The 21,175-nt window shown below is 38.0% G+C and overlaps 3 protein-coding genes across 4 annotated transcripts in view; 1 reads left to right on the top strand and 2 right to left on the bottom strand.

Moving 5' to 3' along the window:
- Positions 1–6,829: 6,829 nt before the first annotated feature.
- On the bottom strand, positions 6,830–16,186 carry LOC111266371 (cyclin-L1). Of its 2 annotated transcripts, XM_022843820.2 has the most exons (7): positions 16,053–16,186; positions 15,568–15,952; positions 14,397–14,627; positions 13,714–13,781; positions 8,378–8,585; positions 8,077–8,142; positions 6,830–7,910 (listed from the first exon to the last, which is right to left on the bottom strand). In XM_022843820.2, the coding sequence occupies exons 2-7, from the start codon at positions 15,889–15,891 to the stop codon at positions 7,359–7,361; spliced, it is 1,449 nt and encodes a 482-aa protein (XP_022699555.1). In that variant the 5' UTR covers positions 15,892–15,952; positions 16,053–16,186; the 3' UTR covers positions 6,830–7,358. The 2 variants fall into 2 exon arrangements, with proteins under 2 accessions (XP_022699555.1, XP_086827030.1); XM_086970904.1 differs by having other exon boundaries at positions 15,568–16,176.
- Positions 16,187–18,117: 1,931 nt separating this feature from the next.
- Positions 18,118–19,977, top strand: Tim8 (translocase of inner membrane 8). The gene is made up of 2 exons (XM_086970895.1): positions 18,118–18,377; positions 19,217–19,977. The coding sequence occupies exons 1-2, from the start codon at positions 18,279–18,281 to the stop codon at positions 19,391–19,393; spliced, it is 276 nt and encodes a 91-aa protein (XP_086827021.1). The 5' UTR covers positions 18,118–18,278; the 3' UTR covers positions 19,394–19,977.
- Positions 19,658–21,175, bottom strand: part of mei-W68 (meiotic W68) — a 6,926-nt gene continuing 5,408 nt past the window's right edge. Inside the window, exon 9 of the mRNA XM_086970889.1 lies at positions 19,658–20,742. Within this exon, the coding sequence (XP_086827015.1) occupies positions 20,620–20,742 (123 nt within the window). The 3' untranslated portion in view covers positions 19,658–20,619. The remainder of the gene's footprint in view (positions 20,743–21,175) is intronic.

Genomic DNA, 21,175 nt, shown 5'->3' with positions numbered 1-21,175 from the left:
TAATACTAATCATTGCTCTAACCTTTTAGTTATTTCTATATATGGATATTTCACTACTGGATTTTAGTGAACCCGTAAATGTCTAATTCACCCGAGTACATTCCTGGGGTGGCATTCCCTTTGTACTAAAACTACCACTGTGTAACGCTTGACTCGTTAGCGCCATGGGCTTGTCTTGATATCCCAAGATAAACCTGACCCCAACGTTTAAAACTGGATTTAGATACCATGCCATTTTTCCTTAATTCAGATTAGGAGATATGGGAAGGCTTTTTGTAGCTTCTAACATTAATTTGAATCTTTGTAGGCTTGCCGTTTTTACTACAATGTCTTCTGGGAAGGTCAAGCCTACGCTCAATAAAATCATGAGTACCATTATAGATAATCTACAAATGTTTGAACAATATAATTAATTTTCAAACTATACGTGATTTATGTAACTTAGATTTCGTTGCGAACGCATTAAAAGATTATACAGTAAGCGTACGGTTATATGGTGTACAGTATAGATGCGTTGCCAAACAGCAGTCAACACTTTTAAGGAGTTGACACGCAAAATGAATGAAGTTGAAGTGTAGAAAGTTACGCATTATACAGGAATATATTACACAAGGCTCGTATAGTATAATAGCATTACTATTAATTTCAATATCAATAGTAGCCGATAGCTCGGTCTCTGGCTACCGAAATTTATCAGCTGGCATAATTTCAAAATGCATCATCTCTCATTAGGGCGACACTAAGTGGTTTTTGAGATCATATGATTTAGTGTTGTTTGAGCCACTCTTACAGAGCTTATTTTCAAATAACTCCTACATAGATAATCCTACGACGATTCGCCATTTCTGCAAACAATTTGCAGTTCATAACGCTAGTTGAGATGAGTTTTGCGTTCTATAATTATCGAGCATTCGGCGCGCCGGATCAGCTATCTGTCAAAACATAGAAGCTACCTATATCATTCTAAGAAATATAAATGGTTCAGTACCACTCAGCTAAAAAAAGCTACCTGAATTGTTTATATCTATCCATATTATGCGTAGCGAAATTAACATGAATGTATAATGGAATACGTGGATCAAAATTAAGAGCATATAAAAAGGCCAAGCACTTGCGTATATAGGCTATATATACTAGGCATATATAGCTTAACTGAGGCCTCATCCCTGGATGTCTACAGTTGCGGGTTGAAGCTACAGGTTAATCCTACCATAGAAACAAAGCAATATTATTTATTCCGACATAGGCTAAAAGCTATGCTGAAGGGTCCGGTACGTTCCTAAAGTGTATGGACAATAATATTTAATTTTGTATACATTGAAATAGATGATTTCCACTTCAATATTGTAATACATCGTTTACCTGTTTAAGGCTGCAGATATGTTTGTGCACCTGCTCAATCCTCACAGAACAAAATACTTTTCCCTTAGACAATAGCACTCCAGTTTTTCCGAAGCAAACCTGAAATAGCGAACAGTGAAGACTTCCATCCTCATGACGCATTATAACAATATCGATCCGTTCAGGTTAGCATACGCCGAATAAAGGCCAGAAAATACCCGACTCAGAAACCCTTCGCGAGGTGCCTCCGGAGGCTGTAGTTCCGGAATAGACATCCTAAAAAGAAACAGACTAATGTCGTGGACGTATTAGAAACTGCATATTTAGAAAGTGGATTTTACAGCGTCATAGTTACTAATCTTTTCAAAAAGGCCAAATTAAAAATACATTAATATCAGCACTTTAGACACGAAGCGAATAGAATTTTCTACTACTTCATGGACTGAGCAGAATTAGAAACAAATTTATAGACCGAACGGAAATGCTGGCAACTTACCTGGCAATTACTTAATGCTGGACCTCGTTTTTAATACACATACATGCCATGACTTTAGGATTCAAACTTATTTCACTCTCTCCTAGAATATCACGAGGAAATTATTCTGAGTTAGTGGCATGTGGTACGCCCATTGTATTATATATATCTGGGTACGCAAGATATTATTATAGAAAATTTTGCGTTTATACGGTGAACAGAATGCGATTCTTTTTAAGAAGCCTCGACGCTCTCGATAATGTCCTCGATTTGCGTCAGCGATAGTGTCTGGTCAGTGTTAGCCAAGTTCGTGAGTCCGTTATTCACTGACTTCAGATTCTGAACATCAGCGTCTAATCTCGTTGCTTCGCTTTTACCTGTAGCCTCTCCTTCTCTTGGATTGTCCATCGGTCGCCACCTAAATGAAGTATCTTCGTTACCAACCTGGCTCATGCTTCGCCAAACACCGCGCAGTAAGTCAAGTCAAAAACTCCTGCGCGTGCACGAGATATACATAGCATCTACTGCAAAATATGCCATACATGCAAAATTATTTATTGATTGTTTTTTAAAACGAGTTTACTTAGATACATGTTTCTGTTTGAAAAAAAAACTGTGGGAACATTTGATGGGAATTTGATGGGTTTCCATTTTTGAGCTCATTCTTGCTGTCTCAGAAACGACAGCTCTCATCGTTTCGGTGTATGCCACTTTAGCTCAGATCTCTAACAAGAATAGCTGTATAATGAACTTGCGCAGATGCTTTTAGGTCAGCAACGAGTTTTGTCAATTTTTATTTCAAGTCTTGTGCTCAACTTATAGGACGGAAATAGGAACAACTTCATCTCACGCGGCTTCTCTGTAACACTAGGCCGAATTGCATCGTCTTTGAGCATGCATTGATCCTGTACAACAAAACTCCTTTTCCTTATTTGCTAGGATTGGGACTCCTCCTACTACGGTGTTTCGTAGTGCGGGATTTCACTACTACGGTATACACGTAAAAACTTCAAAATTGCTTCGATTCAATGATTTCGCAAGTTACATGCTGTCGTTTAACAGAATACTGGCAATGCATGCGACTTCAATCTTCTCCGGGGTCATGAGCGTAATCAGGCGTCAGGTTTTGCAAGCAAGCGTGTGTTTAATAAAAGGTGTTCTAGATGTGATTTTCCTTCGTTTTCGATCGTTGCTGTGCGCCGATTTATCGAATATACTAAAGTCATTCTCCGTTAAATCGGGCGAATTTGTAGTTAGTCAAACGTTCCAATGACAGTCAAATGTCGTGCCGTCAAGTGTTTCGAGAGGAAAAGAGCGATAGTATCTACATATATAACGTGAGGCGGGCTATTCAAAAAGTAACAACGTTTTCAAAGAGCAGAATTATAATGGAACAGCTTCCAACTGCTGGTGTAGTGATGGGTGAGTGAAGAAGAAGAAGATGGCGTTAAACAATGCTGTGCGATCAAACTTTTTTTTTGCTTTCGAAGTCGATGCTTGATATTAGGTACTTAGTCTCTATAACTTGTTTGCCATGTAAGCAGGTTCCCGCATGTTAGCACACAAGCTTGACGAACGTTTTTGCTCATAAAGATACAATACACAAATATATGTACGTTACGACCACGAGTACCTGAAAAATCAGGAAGATAGTAATAGTAGTTTGTTCTATTTTATAAGTTATACGCCTTTCGTTATCTTTCAAAGGGCGTTGCAATTTTCAGATACTGTATTCACACGACAATTCGATGTAGGCCTTGTGAATACACACACTGTATTCACAAGGTTTACACTGCACAACGCTTTTGTGTAATTGAATATCTGTTAACTTTTTTCAAAATGCTGACGGCAAAAAGTTCAACTGTGAATTATGGGTTACGAAAACAATTTGGGTCGTTTCATAGTAATCTCAAGCAACCTATTCTGGCTTGTTTGCCGCCTTATGACTAAATGTGACAAATACTTTCAATAAGCTTGAGTGTCAGCCAGTTGAGCTTGAGGAAGTGACGACTTGATGCTCACTTTTTAAGTCTTTCGATTCTTATCATTATCAACGACCAGGAATCCATAAATTAAACAAATAAAACCGGAAATTAAATTCTGCGAAATACGAACATCATACTTGGCAGTATTCCATTTAAGATCTATTATGACTAAAAGTTATGTTTTTGCCAAGTGCTAACCCCTCGAATCACATCCAAAATATCCTGCTAAATCAATACCATGCTGAAAGGCACCAGATATATTTTACCTTAGATTAACTTAAGAAGCCAAAGTTACTGCTGAGTGCCCAGCTGATAAATCGGCTTAGCTGACGTAGGCACATCCTATAACATTCGGAATAATTTTAAGACTTAGAAACTTAGGAAGAGCGCAATCAATTGAATTACCAGCAGCTGCCTATATTTATATGTTTAACTAAAAAAAGTACCTGGAACTTGTTGTAGTGACGTGTGAACACAAAAAACGTGATCTTTAAATCGAACTAAATACCTATAACTTTAAACAATGAGAAATGCCAAGATTGCCCACGGTCGACATGCAAAGAAGTTACGAGCCAAAAGACTTGGGAACAAGATTTCCTATTTCACTATGTACACACCAAGTACATACTTTCGAATCTTTTTGGCGCTTTCGGTGATCTAGCTAAAGCTATATATCTTGGTAAAAATCGAACGTGAGCATTCCCAAAAGTCGCTTTAAAATGTACAAACGGATCTGCTCAAAAATCCCTATGTTTTGAGTTTTACGTCAAGAATCGCCGTTAGGTATTCCATCGGACGATCGGTTCAGAAGCACAAGACAAAGTGTGTCTATGCCCATATTTTAAGCTAAACCACAACGCGTCGCTAAAATTACCCTTTAATTTCTAATACTTACGTACAAGAGGTCCTTGGATTATTTTTATACATGCCGTTATTTTGAAAAAGCAATGGTAGTCTTGGTATAAAGAAAAGTAATTGATGATCGGCTGTTTGAGGCACTACTTATTATGTACGGGTCAACCATAAACGAACTGGAACGCTTATACAATAATAAACAAAACATTTTTTGTTTAAAAAATGATTCGAAAGATATTTAAGCTGTTTATTTGAGGTTTAATTAATATTGGGATTCAATCGACAAAGAACTAGAGCGAACTATTTGAGGAAGGTCGCGAATCGAACATTAAATAGAGGCAAGTAACAGTTAGCTTATGTTACAATGAAGATTTCAGTTCCTGTTGAAGACTTTAATTCCGGTCTAATATTGGGTCAACATACTTATTCGCCTATCAATAATATGTAGCAATGTTAAAAAGATTTAAATTTTGAATTTTTATGAACTAAAAGCATAGCGACTCTTTTATAGACCAGGGCTACTGAAATCAGTTGACACTCTGTTCTCCAACGTGAATGGTATAGAATTCATCACAGAATTTGCATTATGGCTGTATCCATTAGCTTGACCTCAAACTTGTTAATAAATACGGCTGAGTCACTTAGCTATATTGCTAATTTTATATTTTATATCTAATAAAAGAGGTAAAGTATTAAATTAGTGTTGTCGTGTAGATGGGGCGTTCGCCATAATACACACCCAATACTCTCTCCTTTCTTCTGGTGTGCGCCATACACAGAAATTTTTAAATACGTCGCTTTTGAAACTTTTAAGGATCTGCGAGTCCCGCGCCCCGTCAAACCAAGTAAAGGAAATGTACCTCGCTCCGTTTGACCATTGTGCCAATTACGATTGATTCAAAACCCTGCTGCTAAAAGAAAATAATCTCGTAGATGCAAGCACCAGCGTAAACACCCCAGAGCAAGCTGATCATTGCAAGAAAATGATTTTTTTAAATTTTAGTAGATGCTTAAATGCTACTGGGTTTTCTTCGCTAGAGCTATAACGATCCAAAGCACTGTATTGATTCAACGTACAGACTCATACAATACATTATTAACACGACCAGAGCAGTAGTATAGTGAGCTCAACATAGATAAACATATACGAATTCTGCATTAATCTTTACCAATATTTTCTATTCGGTTACATATACATAAGCTACCCAGTCGGGAACTTGCACTAAGAAGACACCACCCAAAGCTTGTAGTGTAATTCGCCAAAAAACTGCTTTTATTTTGAAGCGCTCGGGTATCTGTGCGATCATGATAATGTGTCAGTCACTTCCAAATCATTAGGCTTATGGAGTACGAGATGAAAATACCTCTACCGATTTTGGATTTCAAGAAAAGCAGTGTTTATCACCTGCTTAAAAATGCATTTATGCTTTTATTAAAGTCTGCTGTATGGTATAATCTATAGCTGCACAGGATCGTATATAAACTATGCGCGACAGCCGCACCTATCTTTCAAGTAAGAGCATTCAGACACAAAACATTCTTCGCCTAACATATTTCCAAATTTGGGTGATAAATTCGTATAGTTAATAGCTTAGTTTATCTTTCAGAGTAAGATCGTGAAAAATAGATGACCGGGATGGCCGAGCAAGCGACATTGCATTTAAAAAGCTTTCATGAAAAACTGCTGAATTAACCACCACCTCATATGCTAGCATTCTTCATAATTTGGTAGCCAGGGTGCTGCCAACCTACTGTTCGTTTGGAACGCATGTGTGCTAACCTGGGTTAGCGCACCTGTTTAGTAAATATCGAAACCAAAATCTACCCTTAGTGAAATTATGTTCTCTAATCGCACCTATTACTAAGAACTATGGCTGTTTTTTTTAGTAATAAACACTATTCCAAGAACGTTTATGCAAGAAAGAAGTTAGAAAGTACCTAAAAAAATTTACACGCTGCCACAAAGCTCAATCGATGTAAGTCGCGCGCCCATAAGCGTCAATTGATTATTTATTCATTAGATCATCGCGGGTACTCTACTGTTCATGATGACCTAATGATTCTTTTTCATTTACCTTTAACAAAACCCATAAGATTGAGATTGGCTTTTCGGACGAATTAGCTTTAAGATCTCAAACCACCTTTCACAACCAACAATATTAAATATAAAACATTTGATAAAGGTTTTTTTCTTTTATTTATTCAACAAGGCAATAGATATATACACAGCTAAACTTTTCTCACATATGTACAGTACTGACGCCTTCATGATGTATTCGTGTCAGAGTATGTCAGTGTTTATTAGAGAACGGCCGGATGACGAGGATACCGGCAATTGCAGATAATATCATCTATTGATTTTCCATCTTTCAATGCCTTTTTTTTGGGATTCACCGCATTTCTATACATTTTTTGAGCCCTAGTGAATACAACGAGAAATCACGAGTACTGTGTACAAGATGGTATCGTCATCAGTTTCCACGAACTCTCGAGCACATACATGCTTTTATTATATTCAATGACGTTTCAAATTTTCCCAAACGTCTCAGATACTCGTAAGACTCCCCTTTCTCTCTCTCTCTCTTTCTCTCTCTCTCTACACACGGGTTGAACCAGAAGTATATATGTATGTTCAAATGTGTGTATGAGCGAATGAATGCATGTATTTATGCATGTAGTCAATCAATTATCGTTAAGAGCTATTAGCGACGATCTCTTCGACGTCCATTTTCTCGTGATCTACTTCTTGATCTGATTTGGCGGCCACGATTTCTTCGCCGTCTGTCTGGACTAACTGTTCTTGAGCGTGACCTTTCACGAGACTTCCTCTTGTGCGATTTCTTGGCACTTCCACTCCGCCTATCGTCATCGTTGTTGGTACCGTCTTTATCGCCGCCGGCACCCGAATGGCGTTCATCACTTCGTCTTTTCTCGCGTTCCCGATCTTGTTCGTGACTCTCCTGAAAGCCAGCTCGTCCGGCGACGTCTCGCTGTGTTCGTTGCTGCTGCTGTGAATTGATCTCGCTTCTATTATTATGGTTACGCAACTCATCCTTGTGGTCATCTTTGCTGACGGTGATATGATGCTCTCGTTTAGTTCCATTGCTCATAGGTACAATTTCCCCAGCGGTACCTTGCAGCCATTGAGTTTTTAATGACGATCCTTGAATGTTTGAGTTCGAGTTGCTGTTTTCAACGGCTTCCGAATCTCCGCTGCTCCGGATGACTACTTTCGTTCCCACTATGAGCTTGAGCTGCAGAAATTTCATGAAAAATAATCACACATTTTTTTTTATAACGCGAGCAAAAGCTATATCATAGAAAACGATCCATTTATTGAATTGGACAGGAGGCAAATCTCTCTTGATGCGACAAATATAAATTTGGAATTCACTGTATAAAAGTAAAAAGGCCACATACCTTCTTCTCTTCCTGTTGTTTAGCGCGTAACTCCTTAACTGTCTTATCCAGACGGTCAACGTCTACCTGTGAAACCAAAAAGCGACAGGAACAGTTGTATAGCGATATTTTATGATTGCTGATCGTACTGATTTTCGCAACAACGGCTTGCAAATAATCCATTTTACGCTCTAGTATTTTGGTCTTTCTGATTGCTTAAAATTATCAGCTGACCTAACGTAGACCATAGTAGTAGTATGATCGAAAATTGTATAATCTAGTGTGTAGGCTTCTCATCCCTATTCTTTTCAGCTCTTTTTACCTGTTTTGCTCGACGGTAAACCGATAAAATCCTGATTGAGACGTCTTCCACATCCGAGTCAGTTACGCCAAAAGGTCGATACCATTGTGGAGAGTTCGGCAAAGGCGTTTGCACGAGACGTGCTGCTAGGTGGATACAACCACAAGCGATTGTTTCCGGCGTGTGTCGCACAAAAATATCCGAACGTAGACTATCATTCATGTAGTTCCTGAAAACGACAGAAAATCAGGAAAACGTTGTCGCGCCTGCTGGCACTAAAAGTCCACAAAATTCTGATCTCTTAACTTAAACAGTACCAATCGCACATATCTATCCACCAATCCCCTCGCAGTCATCGCTTTGTCGAATAGTGACTTTGTAAACGTAAAACCAGATACTAACCTACATGGCTTTCGTAGCCTGCGTATTCCTTGACATCTGATCTCTCAGAAAATTACACTAAGAAGAGAAGCCAATTGAATTTAACACTTCACTTCTACGCACCGGTTAAATCAACTGTGTTCAATCAATTCACATTAATAAGTGTAATTACATATGACTATGAATAATACTGCGTATTCTCGATGTGTGTGATGCTGTCCAAATAGCGTGGGTTAGGTACGCACTACCCTCCAAGCTGCCGCCGCCATAGCTAGTAAATACAATTGCCAAGGCTGCTGCCACGACCCCTGACAACGGAATAGCTACTTTCTCATCTGCCTGAACTTTACTTCCTTCTGCCTTACCGTTGACGTCGCCCTCTCACGCCACTAGCCCCAAGCCGCCAATAAATAATCGAAAATTAATTATTGCAGCACCTAAGTGAATTAGTTTTGTCGAAGTTATATATACCACTAACACCACATACGTTTACTGTTAACACCGTCAAGAACGCGTTTCTGTTTGTCTATACTTGTGGTGGACCTCTCACAAATGGTGTGAACCTCCAGTACTTCTTTCAAATCTTCGATCAAAACCTTTTCATTCGAGAAATGCTTCCGTGACAAAATAATGGAAATCTTTACAGTTAAAATTTATATTTCGTAACGTGAGCGCTGCACCTCACCACAACCTTGGCAGCTTGCTGCTAAGCTATCGAAGTAGTATTAGTAAAACTGAATAGGTACTGCCCACACGGTCATTTAAGTCAGCACTATGCGCTAGCCTGCATTGTCGCATCCGCTACGTATTATTAACTTTGCGAAAAAGAATAGCAAGCTCAAGTATGAATCTGTTGTTGCAGTTCAATTACATCATTTCCCAAATGTATGGCTTGTAATAAGCAAGCAAGAACCCAAGGTTTACTGTACGGAAACTGACAAATACCATATTTAGCCCGCAAAATATGATCTTTCTATCAGCTTAAAAATTTCGTTTACGCAGAAATAATGTTTTAACGGCGTCTTCAAACCTTGTACACACAAGCCGACGGAATACAACAGGAGAGTCTAAACATAGCTGCCACTAATTGTTAGACAGATCTAAACTATGCTTCGATGCTAAACTTGCTAAATAGGTGACTATTTTTTTTTGTTGCAGGAAAGAGTCCAAGCCGCGCAACAAAGTAAGTCTACAAACAATGTTAAAGAACCTGAATCAAATAATACGGTTAATTTCTGGACAGCAAAAGCTGTAGCCACATAAAATGTTCTTGTTAATCCAAATAAGGGCCTGTATAACACGAACGAATAGTGCCATGTGAATCGAATCAACAAGAACTACTTCACAATCGCAGAAAGACCCAGCAAGAGTTTGTCTGTTTTTAAAATAAACCACATTTGCGGCACACCTAAGATTTACCTAGAAAAATCATACTAGTAGTAATAACGTACTAGAACATAGCAAAGATGACAAAAGTTTAGTGTCCTCGTTTGACTATAGGTATGCATGTAAAGTGTACCGAACATAAACGGCATTCAGAGACCTAGGTTATCTAATGTACTTGTAATGCTTCTCATTGACTCATTTTACTAAGCCTTATGCAGCGGTCTCAAACTTGGGCGATACAATAATTACTTTGTCATTCCGTAGACCTCTTTCCGAAAGTCCTTTTTCTGTAGAGTAGCATGTTAATTTATAGAATTTCGTGCGTAAAACCTCCGTTTATTCACCAGAGACAAACGCTGATGGTATTTGTCACAGACCGCTTTCATTTACTGCTACACGAAAATATCGTATTACTATTCAGTAATGCATCTTCCCAACCACTTGTTAAGTCTCTGCATTTCATCAGTCCTCAGTCAGTTTCATCGCCTCCTGCAAGCACAATCTATATACCACAGGCTAAGATAAACAAGTCAAGCGCACAAGTAACACGAAACTATGATAATTTTGCTTAACGACATTCATGCCCTGATGGCCGTAATAACATAATATCATTACTTTCAAACGATTGCAGGCGCAGCAACGCCCTCGCCCATATTCCGTCGAAGATGGCTCAATGAAACGTAGCATTCGTGATGAGCTCGACAACGCAGGGACCAAAGTTACGATAGCCGGTGCCCAGAACCAACGTCGAGGCGAACAATTCTAGATCGCAATCCACACGGCGGCGTCAACATATGGTGATCTACGACCATTTCAGTAATCGTGCGGATTGAAGACTCACTTGAGGCACTTTACTGCTGCATTGTATTATAAATCATGTTCACATTCAACGCCATCGTGGCCGCTATGTACCTTACATATCGCTTTTACGAATAGGAATACGACCATTAAATAGGAACCCTCCCTTTTTCCACTTGAGGAAGCAGTTGGTTGACGCATGTGTACGTCCATGTAATACAATTAAACATTGAATTGACCCATCAATCGCAAAGAACGGCCTGGATACGTAAAGTATAAAGTTGTGTGGGTTCACAAAATGTGCCAATCGTCAGTGGATTTTTAAGGCTATATTCCGAGAAATTTAGTTTGTAGTCTTCACATCTTGCATTGACATCAGCTGCAGTAACATCTGTGCCAGTAGTGTTACCTTTATCTTGATCCATTTGACTGAAATAACTGCAAGGTTGAGTTACGCAGCGAAAATGATAACAGATAAGTGGACTTCTTGATCACCGATCATTTAAGGGCTACCATCAGTCGTCGTTGTGCAGCATTCTGATTGAATAAAACCTTCATTCATTAAAACGCTCTATAAAGTTCAGGAGTCCTAAAATATTTAATAATAAGTGAATAATACCTGGTCATTATCTGCCTCCGAATTTCTACAAAATATCATGTTTAATTCATCCATTCGTTAATTAATGTACTCGAGTCGTTTGTATTACATTCGTATAAGTATTCATTGGCTCATTTTTTAACGAATTATTAACGCGGATACCCGGACTCGGCAGTTACTCGAAAAAACTGATTCATTCATTTGTGTGGCTTATCTCGTCGATGTCCCAAACTTTTCTTTCCTCGTATCGGCGTTGTTAGATTACGACTCGATTTTACTTAAGCGGATTGTAAAACCATAAATTCACAAATGTCAATTACCATCATTCTATCTATCAGAATAAAGTAAAGAAACGGAATTCCACAAACTACTGAAAGAATTCAGGGTTCGCGCGAATAGATATTCAGGTCGCCTTTACTTAAGCGAAATTACCAGAATATCGTACGGTTATTGAGTAATACTGTTACTATATAATATTACTAATAGCTAAAGCTGATCATTCACGCGTCTTACTCAATTCATGATTCCTTTAAGCAATAAAAAGAATGTTCCCAAAGGCAAGTGACCTCATATATGTTATTCCGCCTAGAGATAGCCATGAGTGCTTTTCTCCTATTTACATTTTAATCGTCACCACTTCCGTCTAAAATTGTAGCTTCTAAAAACCCACTTCACGAAAGATTCTCGAAGGCGCCTCGAAATCTAAGAGGTCATTAATAACAACCATCTATAACAACCATCTACTGATCGATAATTGGTAAATCGACCATACTTAATTGAAAATTTGTAAATATAAAAGAATACGTCGTGCGCATTTGCATATAGCAGTATCATCTTTTGCGGTTATGTCTACCAATTTGCTTTGCGGGATCTCGCCAATTCATTGTATAATACCCAACAATATGAAAGGTGCATTTGACATTTAATTAAGATCGACATATTGATTGGCAGCATGGGCAGTTTTGGCAAAACTCATCTGAGGGGCGCCTTACCAAGTGAGAGGGTGACTGATCGATCGATCGATTAAGGAGAAATGGTTAGCAGTAACAAAACTTGCAGCAGAGGCAGGCATTACAGGAACAGCAGGAACATACAAACCAAAGCAGCAGCAGCAGCAGCAGCGGCGGCGGCGGCGGCGGCAGCAGCAGCAGCAGCAGCAGCAGCGGGGGGCTTTCGGTTTTCGGGTGTTGCCGTTGGGACCGGTTGCGCCTGATCGACCGAGGAAGATCGGCGAAGTATATGTAGCATCATCATCATACACAGCCGGCGCCCTGTTGTCGCTCTCCATGAGATGCGATAGGGGAAGGAGTTAACCGCCGAATGTTGTTCGTTCGGTTGTTGTGGTTGTTGTGAGCTGTTAATCCGCCTACCGTCTCGACTCGCCTCCGTCGCCGGGTTCTCCGACAGAACGGGGCGGGGGGGGGCGGTGGCAGGGCGGTTCGAGACTCACCTCCGAGCTCGAGCCTCCGAGGTGAGGTCCACTCGTCCTCGACGCTCATCCTCCGCTGAGAAAAGAATAAACGTCATTTCACTGTTTCGATAGCACCCACTATCTAGAGCCAGAAAGAACATCCAGCTATCATGATTGGTTGTCTAATCAATGTTTGTCGCCTGTATGGACATTAACGTGTACGTTTCTTTCTGTGTATTTGGGTGTGTGTGTCTTGTAAGCGAGAGAGGACTGAAGGGCGCTCAGTTGCTTGAAGGTTAATTTCCTAAAGTGATTTCGTCGACGAGGACGGATCCTCTTCATTATCGTCATCAGCTATCAAGCAGAACTCAATTCGTTCGACTTGATTCGACTCATAGCAGCTATTACTACAGTTGGGAACATACACTTAGCGTCTCACTTTCCGCTTTGCTGCAAAAACTTGCCGGGCCTAGCAGCTATCACAATTCTATAGTTTAACACACTCATATTTTTGCAAAAAAAGTTTTTTCGTAACGAGCTGTAGCCAGAGAAGAACTAACAGCTGTGGACTATTCCTGAGTTTTTTTTTCTTTTTATTTTTTTAATTTTCTAAGACAAATGAGAAAAGTGATAGGGGGCCAGCCAGGTGTTCGCACAAAACGAAACCAGGAGAAGCATATTTTGTTCCGGCGTCAGATACAGTACTTACTCCTTTATACATATAAGGGAGATCATTGCGAGGGTGAGATTTTGGTAATCCGATTGAAGTTATTGTTTACTTACCAAGCTATCTGCAGTAGACGGTCGTTGCTTTCTTGACGCAGTACCACCTCGAGAAGAGTTACAATCATCTAAAGTCCATCCAGATGAGTATCCATACCACACATGACCCGTGCACGCACAGGATCATAACATTGTAATGAGGCAAAAAAACGAGATGAGCAAAAAACGCAAGACGTTCGTTATTTATTGTATACAGGTAAGAGAACTACTCGGAAGCTCAAAGATGTTCAGCAGAACGCACTGGAAAAGATTTAGTACTTAGAAGTAGTATACCGTTCAATAATTTCTCAACAGGTTAAATCAAGAAAGCAAGTTACGACATAATGCATTTGAAATTCTACATGTCAAATCTACTTAGCATTCTCACATAAATATTTAAACGTTGTGTGCTCATACTTACAAAAACTCTACATCTAGTTATACTAATTAATGAAACAAAATAAAAAACAAACGTGTTCATGTCACCTGCTACCCTGTATCTGCCTGCTGTCACCTATTTGGTCTTTTTTACAATTTTTCATATTTTATTTATTTATATTATTTATTAAGATATCATCCTTACAAATAATCGCAAAAACGGTCATTATGAGTCTTAAATAAATTAAAAACAAGGGATTTCTAGATCTGTATTTAAATTATTAGTAGAAGTGAGCAAGCTAAAATTTGGTTTTATATACACGAACCTTATGTGGGTGCTTGACATGCACACAGAAGCCAAGCTCCTTGAGAACCCGTCGTTCGGCTTTGATCACCTGATTCTTTAGCCCCATATAAGCATGATCAAGTAACAGTGGCTCAGGAGCTTGTTTTCTCCTCAATTGCTCGAGGTGATGAAACGCATTGAGTACATCCCGCACTCGCCGAGGAGCTTCTTCAATTTTTGACGCTAAAACTACGCACGCCATGGCGACAATCTACACGGGAGACAAAAGTTCTGCTTAGACGAAATATCAATAAATGTCGCCTATGGGAATATTGTCTTCATAGAAAATAATGTATAAAATTTCGAAATTCATCTTATTTTCTCTTCGGTGGACCAAAAAACAATACCTATATAACGAATCTACAGAGTAACTTTTTTATCTACTCTTTTTTCTTATCTATTTACTCTTCTATAAAAAAAAATATGATGTCATAATGCGTTTTTTTGATAATACTATTATCAAAATACAGCTCTAAACCTTAAAGCACGTACTAGCAACGTTTATAGAAGGAGCGACGAATCATTCACTAATATCTGATGAGCTTAGACGTATAGCTGCTAATCTAAGCTACTATTGCAAATTCCAAAAATAAAGTTTTACAATATTTTGAATTTCACCCCTTACTTTTTTTTGAAAACTTAGGATTCATAACTTGTTACTAGTAAGCTGGTCTTACTGTGAACTACGGAATACCTCTTTCCGTCTGGTCAATACGCAGGTTAAATAATAAACTTTGTCATTTTTAGTAACCGGGCAACACAGAGGAAGCCAGCTAAAACTGAATGCCGAAAATAAGTAATGTGCTGTTACCACTTCAGAAGCTCGGCTTTGCACTCAATTAAACTCAATCTCTTAATACAAATAATGCAGACAGCAAAATATTTGAAATTAAACGAATTCCGCATGAAACCATAACTAATCACGTTCTAAAACATACCATAAATTCACGTGTCTCTTTTCAGCGAAATATTCCACACCTCGTTAACTAAATTAAACAGACTCATAGTTTTCTATTATATGCATTCCGCATTGGTTATAGGAAAATTCCGCTCGTTAATTTAATTACTTGGTTGAGTTCTTAAAAATTATATTCGTTGTAAAGACGAGAAGCTTTTGAACGTATTTTACGTATGCCTATTGCAGGACTCACCTCAAAATTGTGTGCAACGAAGCTTTTGCTATAGTAGAATCGCTGATAGAGTACCTGTCCTGTTGCCATAGCAACTTGCGGCAAGCGTAACAAGATACCAGCGCTCTGGATCATCTCACACCCAACAAAACGAAGATCCGCCTCAAGTTCGGGATCCAGTCCATCCTGCATGGACGGCGTATTGGACAGTCTATCGTGTGAAAGAATACAATTCTCAAGATTGAGTACCACATTTCGGATGCGCTGCCGCTTGGCGTTTGTAACTAGACGCGATGCTTCGGATGCCCGACCACTTCCACTATTGGCGCCCGTGGCTACAGCCATTTCGGAGGGAACAACCAACGAACGAACAAAACGTTTTCACTCTAACGACGACGATGTGGTTCTGGAATAACCCGAACGAATAACGATGAATTCGAACAATGGCACTTTACAACGAGCACAACACAGAATACGTAACTAAAGACAATGATCACAAAACCTACTGATTTGTTCCACAGTGGCAGCAGCAGCAACAATATTAGTACCCCGATCGCCTCGAGTAAAATAGCCTCGTCGCTGCGGTGTGATTACGAGTCACCGTAGTCAACTCCCAATAGCTCTCTCCGGCCAACAACAGATCGCATAGATATTAGATCATCAAGATAGTCCACCAGATAGGTGGTGCCGTCAGCAGTTGAGCTAAGCAGCTCCACGAAAGTCGGATTTAGGGTAGAAATGTTGAAGTTTAAGCTACGTAATATAGCACAAGCGCACGCTTTTGTACAAATCGAGGAAAGTCGAAACGATTTCTCACAAAATTCACCAAAATTATAACAGCATTTAACAAGTTAGAGGTAATTAATTTGCTGCTTAATCCAAAATGGCGACCATGGTTGTCGTCACTATACTTTACGAGATTCGCGTCTACTCCACTCAATTGTCGCTGGCTTCTTCATAGATCGTTTCTGAGCATGAGCTGTGGATGAATGAATGAATGAATAGATGTGTTTGATTGAGTAGCGGGCGATTCACTGACTGGAGAGGCGAGCTCCATTTTTTTCATAAAAAAAATAAGACTTTTTTTTTATTTGTAATTATGTTTTATATCAAAGATATGCGGGCACCTTCTTATATATATATAAGTAGGTACCCGCAAATAATTTATTGCTGTAACAGTTTAACTTTTTTAAATCTGCTTGCTTGTTTAAACTACGGTAGAACTGTTTACATAGCAAGCAACATAAAGAAGACACATATTGATGCAAAATAAGGAGGAAATGGCAAACAAGTGTCCTCCAAAAACCCAAAAGCGAGGCTCTGAGCACAATTTGCTTGAAACTACATATGACGGCCATTATCAGACTTATATGTTCATGCAATAAACGATAATCCTTTGTTTGTCTTTGTTTGAACAAAGAAAGAACGTGAAGAAGTTGGTACCCAAGACCAAAGATAAGAATAGCATTTTGTTCTCCTCAAAAAGATACACAAAAAGTAATTTAAAAGGAATCGTGGAACCTTTATGCTGAATTTAGAAGATGCTTTTGAGAATATATCATCATCGCGGGTAGGATCATCCGTATAGGCTAAAGCTGCTAGTTATTCTTTGCGTCTTCTTGTATCCTCTATGGTCTTATGTTCTAAGCTCTTTGATTTTTCAGATTTATAGCTCACTGTAGTCCGAAAATCTACGTTTGTTGGTTTTTGTTTGATATGTTTGAACGAGACTTTCGGGTGAAAACGGTGTAAACTACCATTATCGCTTAACATTATATTTTTTTATTATTGGAATCAGAGTTATTTCCAAATTTAATAAATCAACTAATTTCGCGAACGTTTTACAAGAGGTGGATGCACAGAACATAAGTCATGGTTGTAAAGCAAAAAAGTTTACTTATGTACCTTTACTCGGTTCGTAATTGTAAAACAAAAATAATTGGTTGCATTTTCGAGGAAAATTTGAAGAAGAAAATTTAAGCATTACGCTCCGTTTCGGTATATAAGAACCCGATCATGTGCATATTTCTTCAGTGCAGAAGTAACACTACTAGCTGATTTAATTTTCAATAAAAAGACGTTCCAGGTATTTTCTCCCATTACTAAAAAAATAAACTATTATATGCACAAGATCACGGGATATATTTGTTCTGTATATCGATAGAGTAAAGCATGGATTAACAATTTTATTATCTTAACACTCATTATTATTAATTGATTGTGTTTACTATTTTCATCGTGAGTTTTAATATAATCATAAATCGATTACTGTACTGTGTTCTTGCTAATGTCATATCTAAAGTAGTATTGCGATCTTAGTAAAATAGTATTATAAGATTATTTGGATGCATCATTGTTAAGGGATGAAAAAATGCAATGCGTCTCCTCTTCATTATCCAACCTAAACCTTTTATTATCTCTTTCAAGGTGAGTAAATTGGTTTAGCAAAGACCGACATCGAGCGTAAATTTTCATGTGGATTCTGAAAAACCAAAATGATTTTGATTCGCTCTCTTCATTCGTTCATTCGTTTGTCTCCAGTTCAACTGTTCGCTTTTCTAAGAAATAAATAAAAACAACATCACAGGAAGACCGGGCAGACGATAAGCATCAAAACCACAGAGTGCTTACGAAAGGCGACCTTTATCTCAGCTCCACAATAGTTTGCGCGAGTTAGTGGTACTAAAACTTCAACGATCCATTAAGTTTCAAGTCAGAAGTAAACACTTAAGATGGTTTTGGGAGACCACGACAATGATAATCGCTCCTTAGACAAGGACTTGCAGGAGCAGCTGATGGTTGAACAACAAAGAGCTCAATTTCAAATGCAGGTGTGTAACAGATAATTGAATTACATTACACCAGATGGCCGACTTTTCTAGTTCAGTCCACGGTGCGCGGTTTACATGTGCGCACATGCCTGTTTCATAAGTCTAAATGATGTCTATTAATATTAGCTTACCAATAAAGAATACAAATGCATACATTTAATACTTTATTAAACGAAATAGTTAAGGTTGGAATCCTGGCTGACTTTTGCTTGTTAATTAAAGATCGTTTGACTCCATAATAAGCAAGGTCCAGACCCGCTTGTTGCAACGCTTAGACAATACATGTTCGTTTACCGTCTTATTATAGGGTTTATATGAATAAATAGACTAAATTCCCATGCTAAATATGTAAGAGTATTTTTTAAAAGCTTTAACAGACAGACGGTAGTGCAAATATTCAAATTAGAATCTTTTCGCTGAACTATATATATATATATATAGTTCAGCGAATATATATATATATATAATTCGATTCGGACTATCTGCTAAATTAATTTTGTGAAGAATTCACGAATTGAATAGTTGGTTATAATTCCAAGTTTAAAGCAAATCGTATGAAAGATATTTTATCGGCCAGTAACGCTTACATACATTTTTTTTAAAAAAAGTTTCATGACTCTAAAGCTGGACCATTGCGTTAGTATCTTCTAAGTTTGATTTCATGTACATGTATGTATTTTTTACGCACAACCATCTATGATTACAAGACGAACTGATTTCTGTATAGAAAAATGAACAGTTCTACAAATTAAAAACTATTATGTATTGCTGTCAATAGATAAATGTGCGAGATTTTATTGGCTGCATTTGCTTACCTTTAATGTGTGCATAAATAACAGGTTCACCGGTTAACGGAAACATGCTGGGATAAATGTGTTGAGAAGCCCTCAAGCCGTCTCGATGGTCGCACCGAGACCTGCATATCAAATTGTGTAGAACGTTTTATAGATACGTCGCTTGCAATTACAAAGCGTTTCGCACGAATGTTACAAAAAGCCGAAGGTATGGACAGCTGAATACCGTTCAGTCATTTCTAATGATTTCTAATGGGATGAAGCTAACCAATGTTGCGAGCGCGTGGGCTAACTCCGCTCATAGATAACTGACACAAATTAGAGGTGGCCAGGAGCGTCAGTCGGTAATAGACTGACGTAAATACAGTTGACATTGATGAATCTGTGTGATTTTATCAGTGTAGGATACGAGCCAAAGGAATCAGTTATACAGAAGAGCCTTCAAAAGCTACACTGGATAACCTTACCATAGCACTTTGTCATTGCTTAAGTATTATATGTAAATTTTATTCTTTTTATTAATTGAGTAACATGCATCTAAATTTAATAAATCAATGCTGAGACTTTACACTTGAATAAATAAGGCGTACAGTGTAATGTTTATTATTATGAAAGGTTACCATAGAATGAAAGCTCATAGCAATGATTATTTAGCTTCGACCCACCATAAAATATTAGGTCAGTTGCATCCATTAACAAGATCAAAAACATTTTAGTTGCGAAAACCAACACTCAAAAGCAAAAGAAGGCGTGAGATGTTATAATGAAAATTACATATTAATAAATTTACTTTGTTCGTAGAAAAACCGAGATAGTAATTTATGGTACTGAATAATGGTAATTACACGCAGTAATACAAGTGTCTTAGACAAGCAATATATATTTGGGAAACATGTGCATTTGTATGCATATATACAAACATATGCTTCTTGCGGATACCTATGGCAAGATAAAGACCATAATATCATAACGATAGCATTATAATACTTGATGAGCGGCAGTTACTTAATATATATAAAAAAAAATATATCCGCTTGTCTCTGTTTTTTATTCTTAAGAGTATATTTATCAAGGACGGCTAATAAACTGTATAGACTCTAATTGTTTGCATGTTTATTTGAAATCTTAATTTTTTCATACATATTTTTAATTGAAATTATAACTAAGATTAATTGATGATATAAGAACAGAGTTATCAAAGTTCCTAGAGAGTTTTCTAAAAATAATAGAATTCGTTCCGTTATAAGTTTTAGCACATTAGAACACCAAAAATATAACGCGGAACTTTTACTCAGTGGATGAGTTCACACTACATCAATTAAGTTCGGCCAGATTTTTTGGTTGCCTGACCAGTAATATTAGGTGCATTGTGATTTCTGCAATCGCAATCAGTATCAGTAAACTAACGATTGATGTTACCATTGACGTCGGTACACGATTGATGTCAGTTAGTTTCTTGAGTGATCCGCAAGGAGTTTGGTGAGGAGGTAGTCTTTAAGGAGAAAAAATTCACCAAACTGATTCAGAGCCTCAATTTCAGCCTTGCATCGAAGCTCACCAAGCTTGTCCACCTAAAATAGAAGTCATATGACAGCTTTTTTGCCACTGTTTTACTGCCAGGATTTTAGTTATTAATACTTAACGTTTGTCTAAGCATTTAAATTGTTGCAACTAACAAATAAACGTGCTGATAAATAAAATATATTGTTTTACCGAGAAAACTGTGCGAGCATTTTAAGAACAGATACTATCTCCGTATACGGTCTATATATCCTCAAGCTATGCCAAACAAAGAAAGCTCAAGTCCAGCTCTTACTGATATAATATATATTCTGGGCATCTATTAATCACACTTGTAGTGTAGAACGCTACACAGAAAAAGATCGTCTTAAAGCGTAGGTTTAATACATTATATACACCGCTGATTTTTATAAGAATAAGATATTGACCTACGAGTTCATTGTTTAGTCGTTTATGTTATGTATTCGTCTATGGAATATATAC

Source organism: Varroa jacobsoni, unplaced genomic scaffold, assembly GCF_002532875.2.
Source record: "Varroa jacobsoni isolate VJ856 unplaced genomic scaffold, vjacob_1.0 scaffold_114, whole genome shotgun sequence".
NCBI lineage: Eukaryota > Metazoa > Arthropoda > Arachnida > Mesostigmata > Varroidae > Varroa > Varroa jacobsoni.
Note: the sequence above shows the minus strand (reverse complement) of the source record. Positions and strands in the feature narration are given on the sequence as shown.

Coding starts and splice junctions, on each gene's coding strand:
- Tim8 (XM_086970895.1), top strand. CDS start 18,279: ATGGTTTTGGGAGACCACGACAATGATAATCGCTCCTTAGACAAGGAC. Junction 18,378..19,216: donor GAGCTCAATTTCAAATGCAG/GTGTGTAACAGA, acceptor CATAAATAACAG/GTTCACCGGTTAACGGAAAC.
- LOC111266371 (XM_022843820.2), bottom strand. CDS start 15,891: ATGGCTGTAGCCACGGGCGCCAATAGTGGAAGTGGTCGGGCATCCGAA. Junction 14,628..15,567: donor TCGTTGCACACAATTTTGAG/GTGAGTCCTGCA, acceptor TCTCCCGTGTAG/ATTGTCGCCATGGCGTGCGT. Junction 7,911..8,076: donor AACAACAGGAAGAGAAGAAG/GTATGTGGCCTT, acceptor AAATTTCTGCAG/CTCAAGCTCATAGTGGGAAC.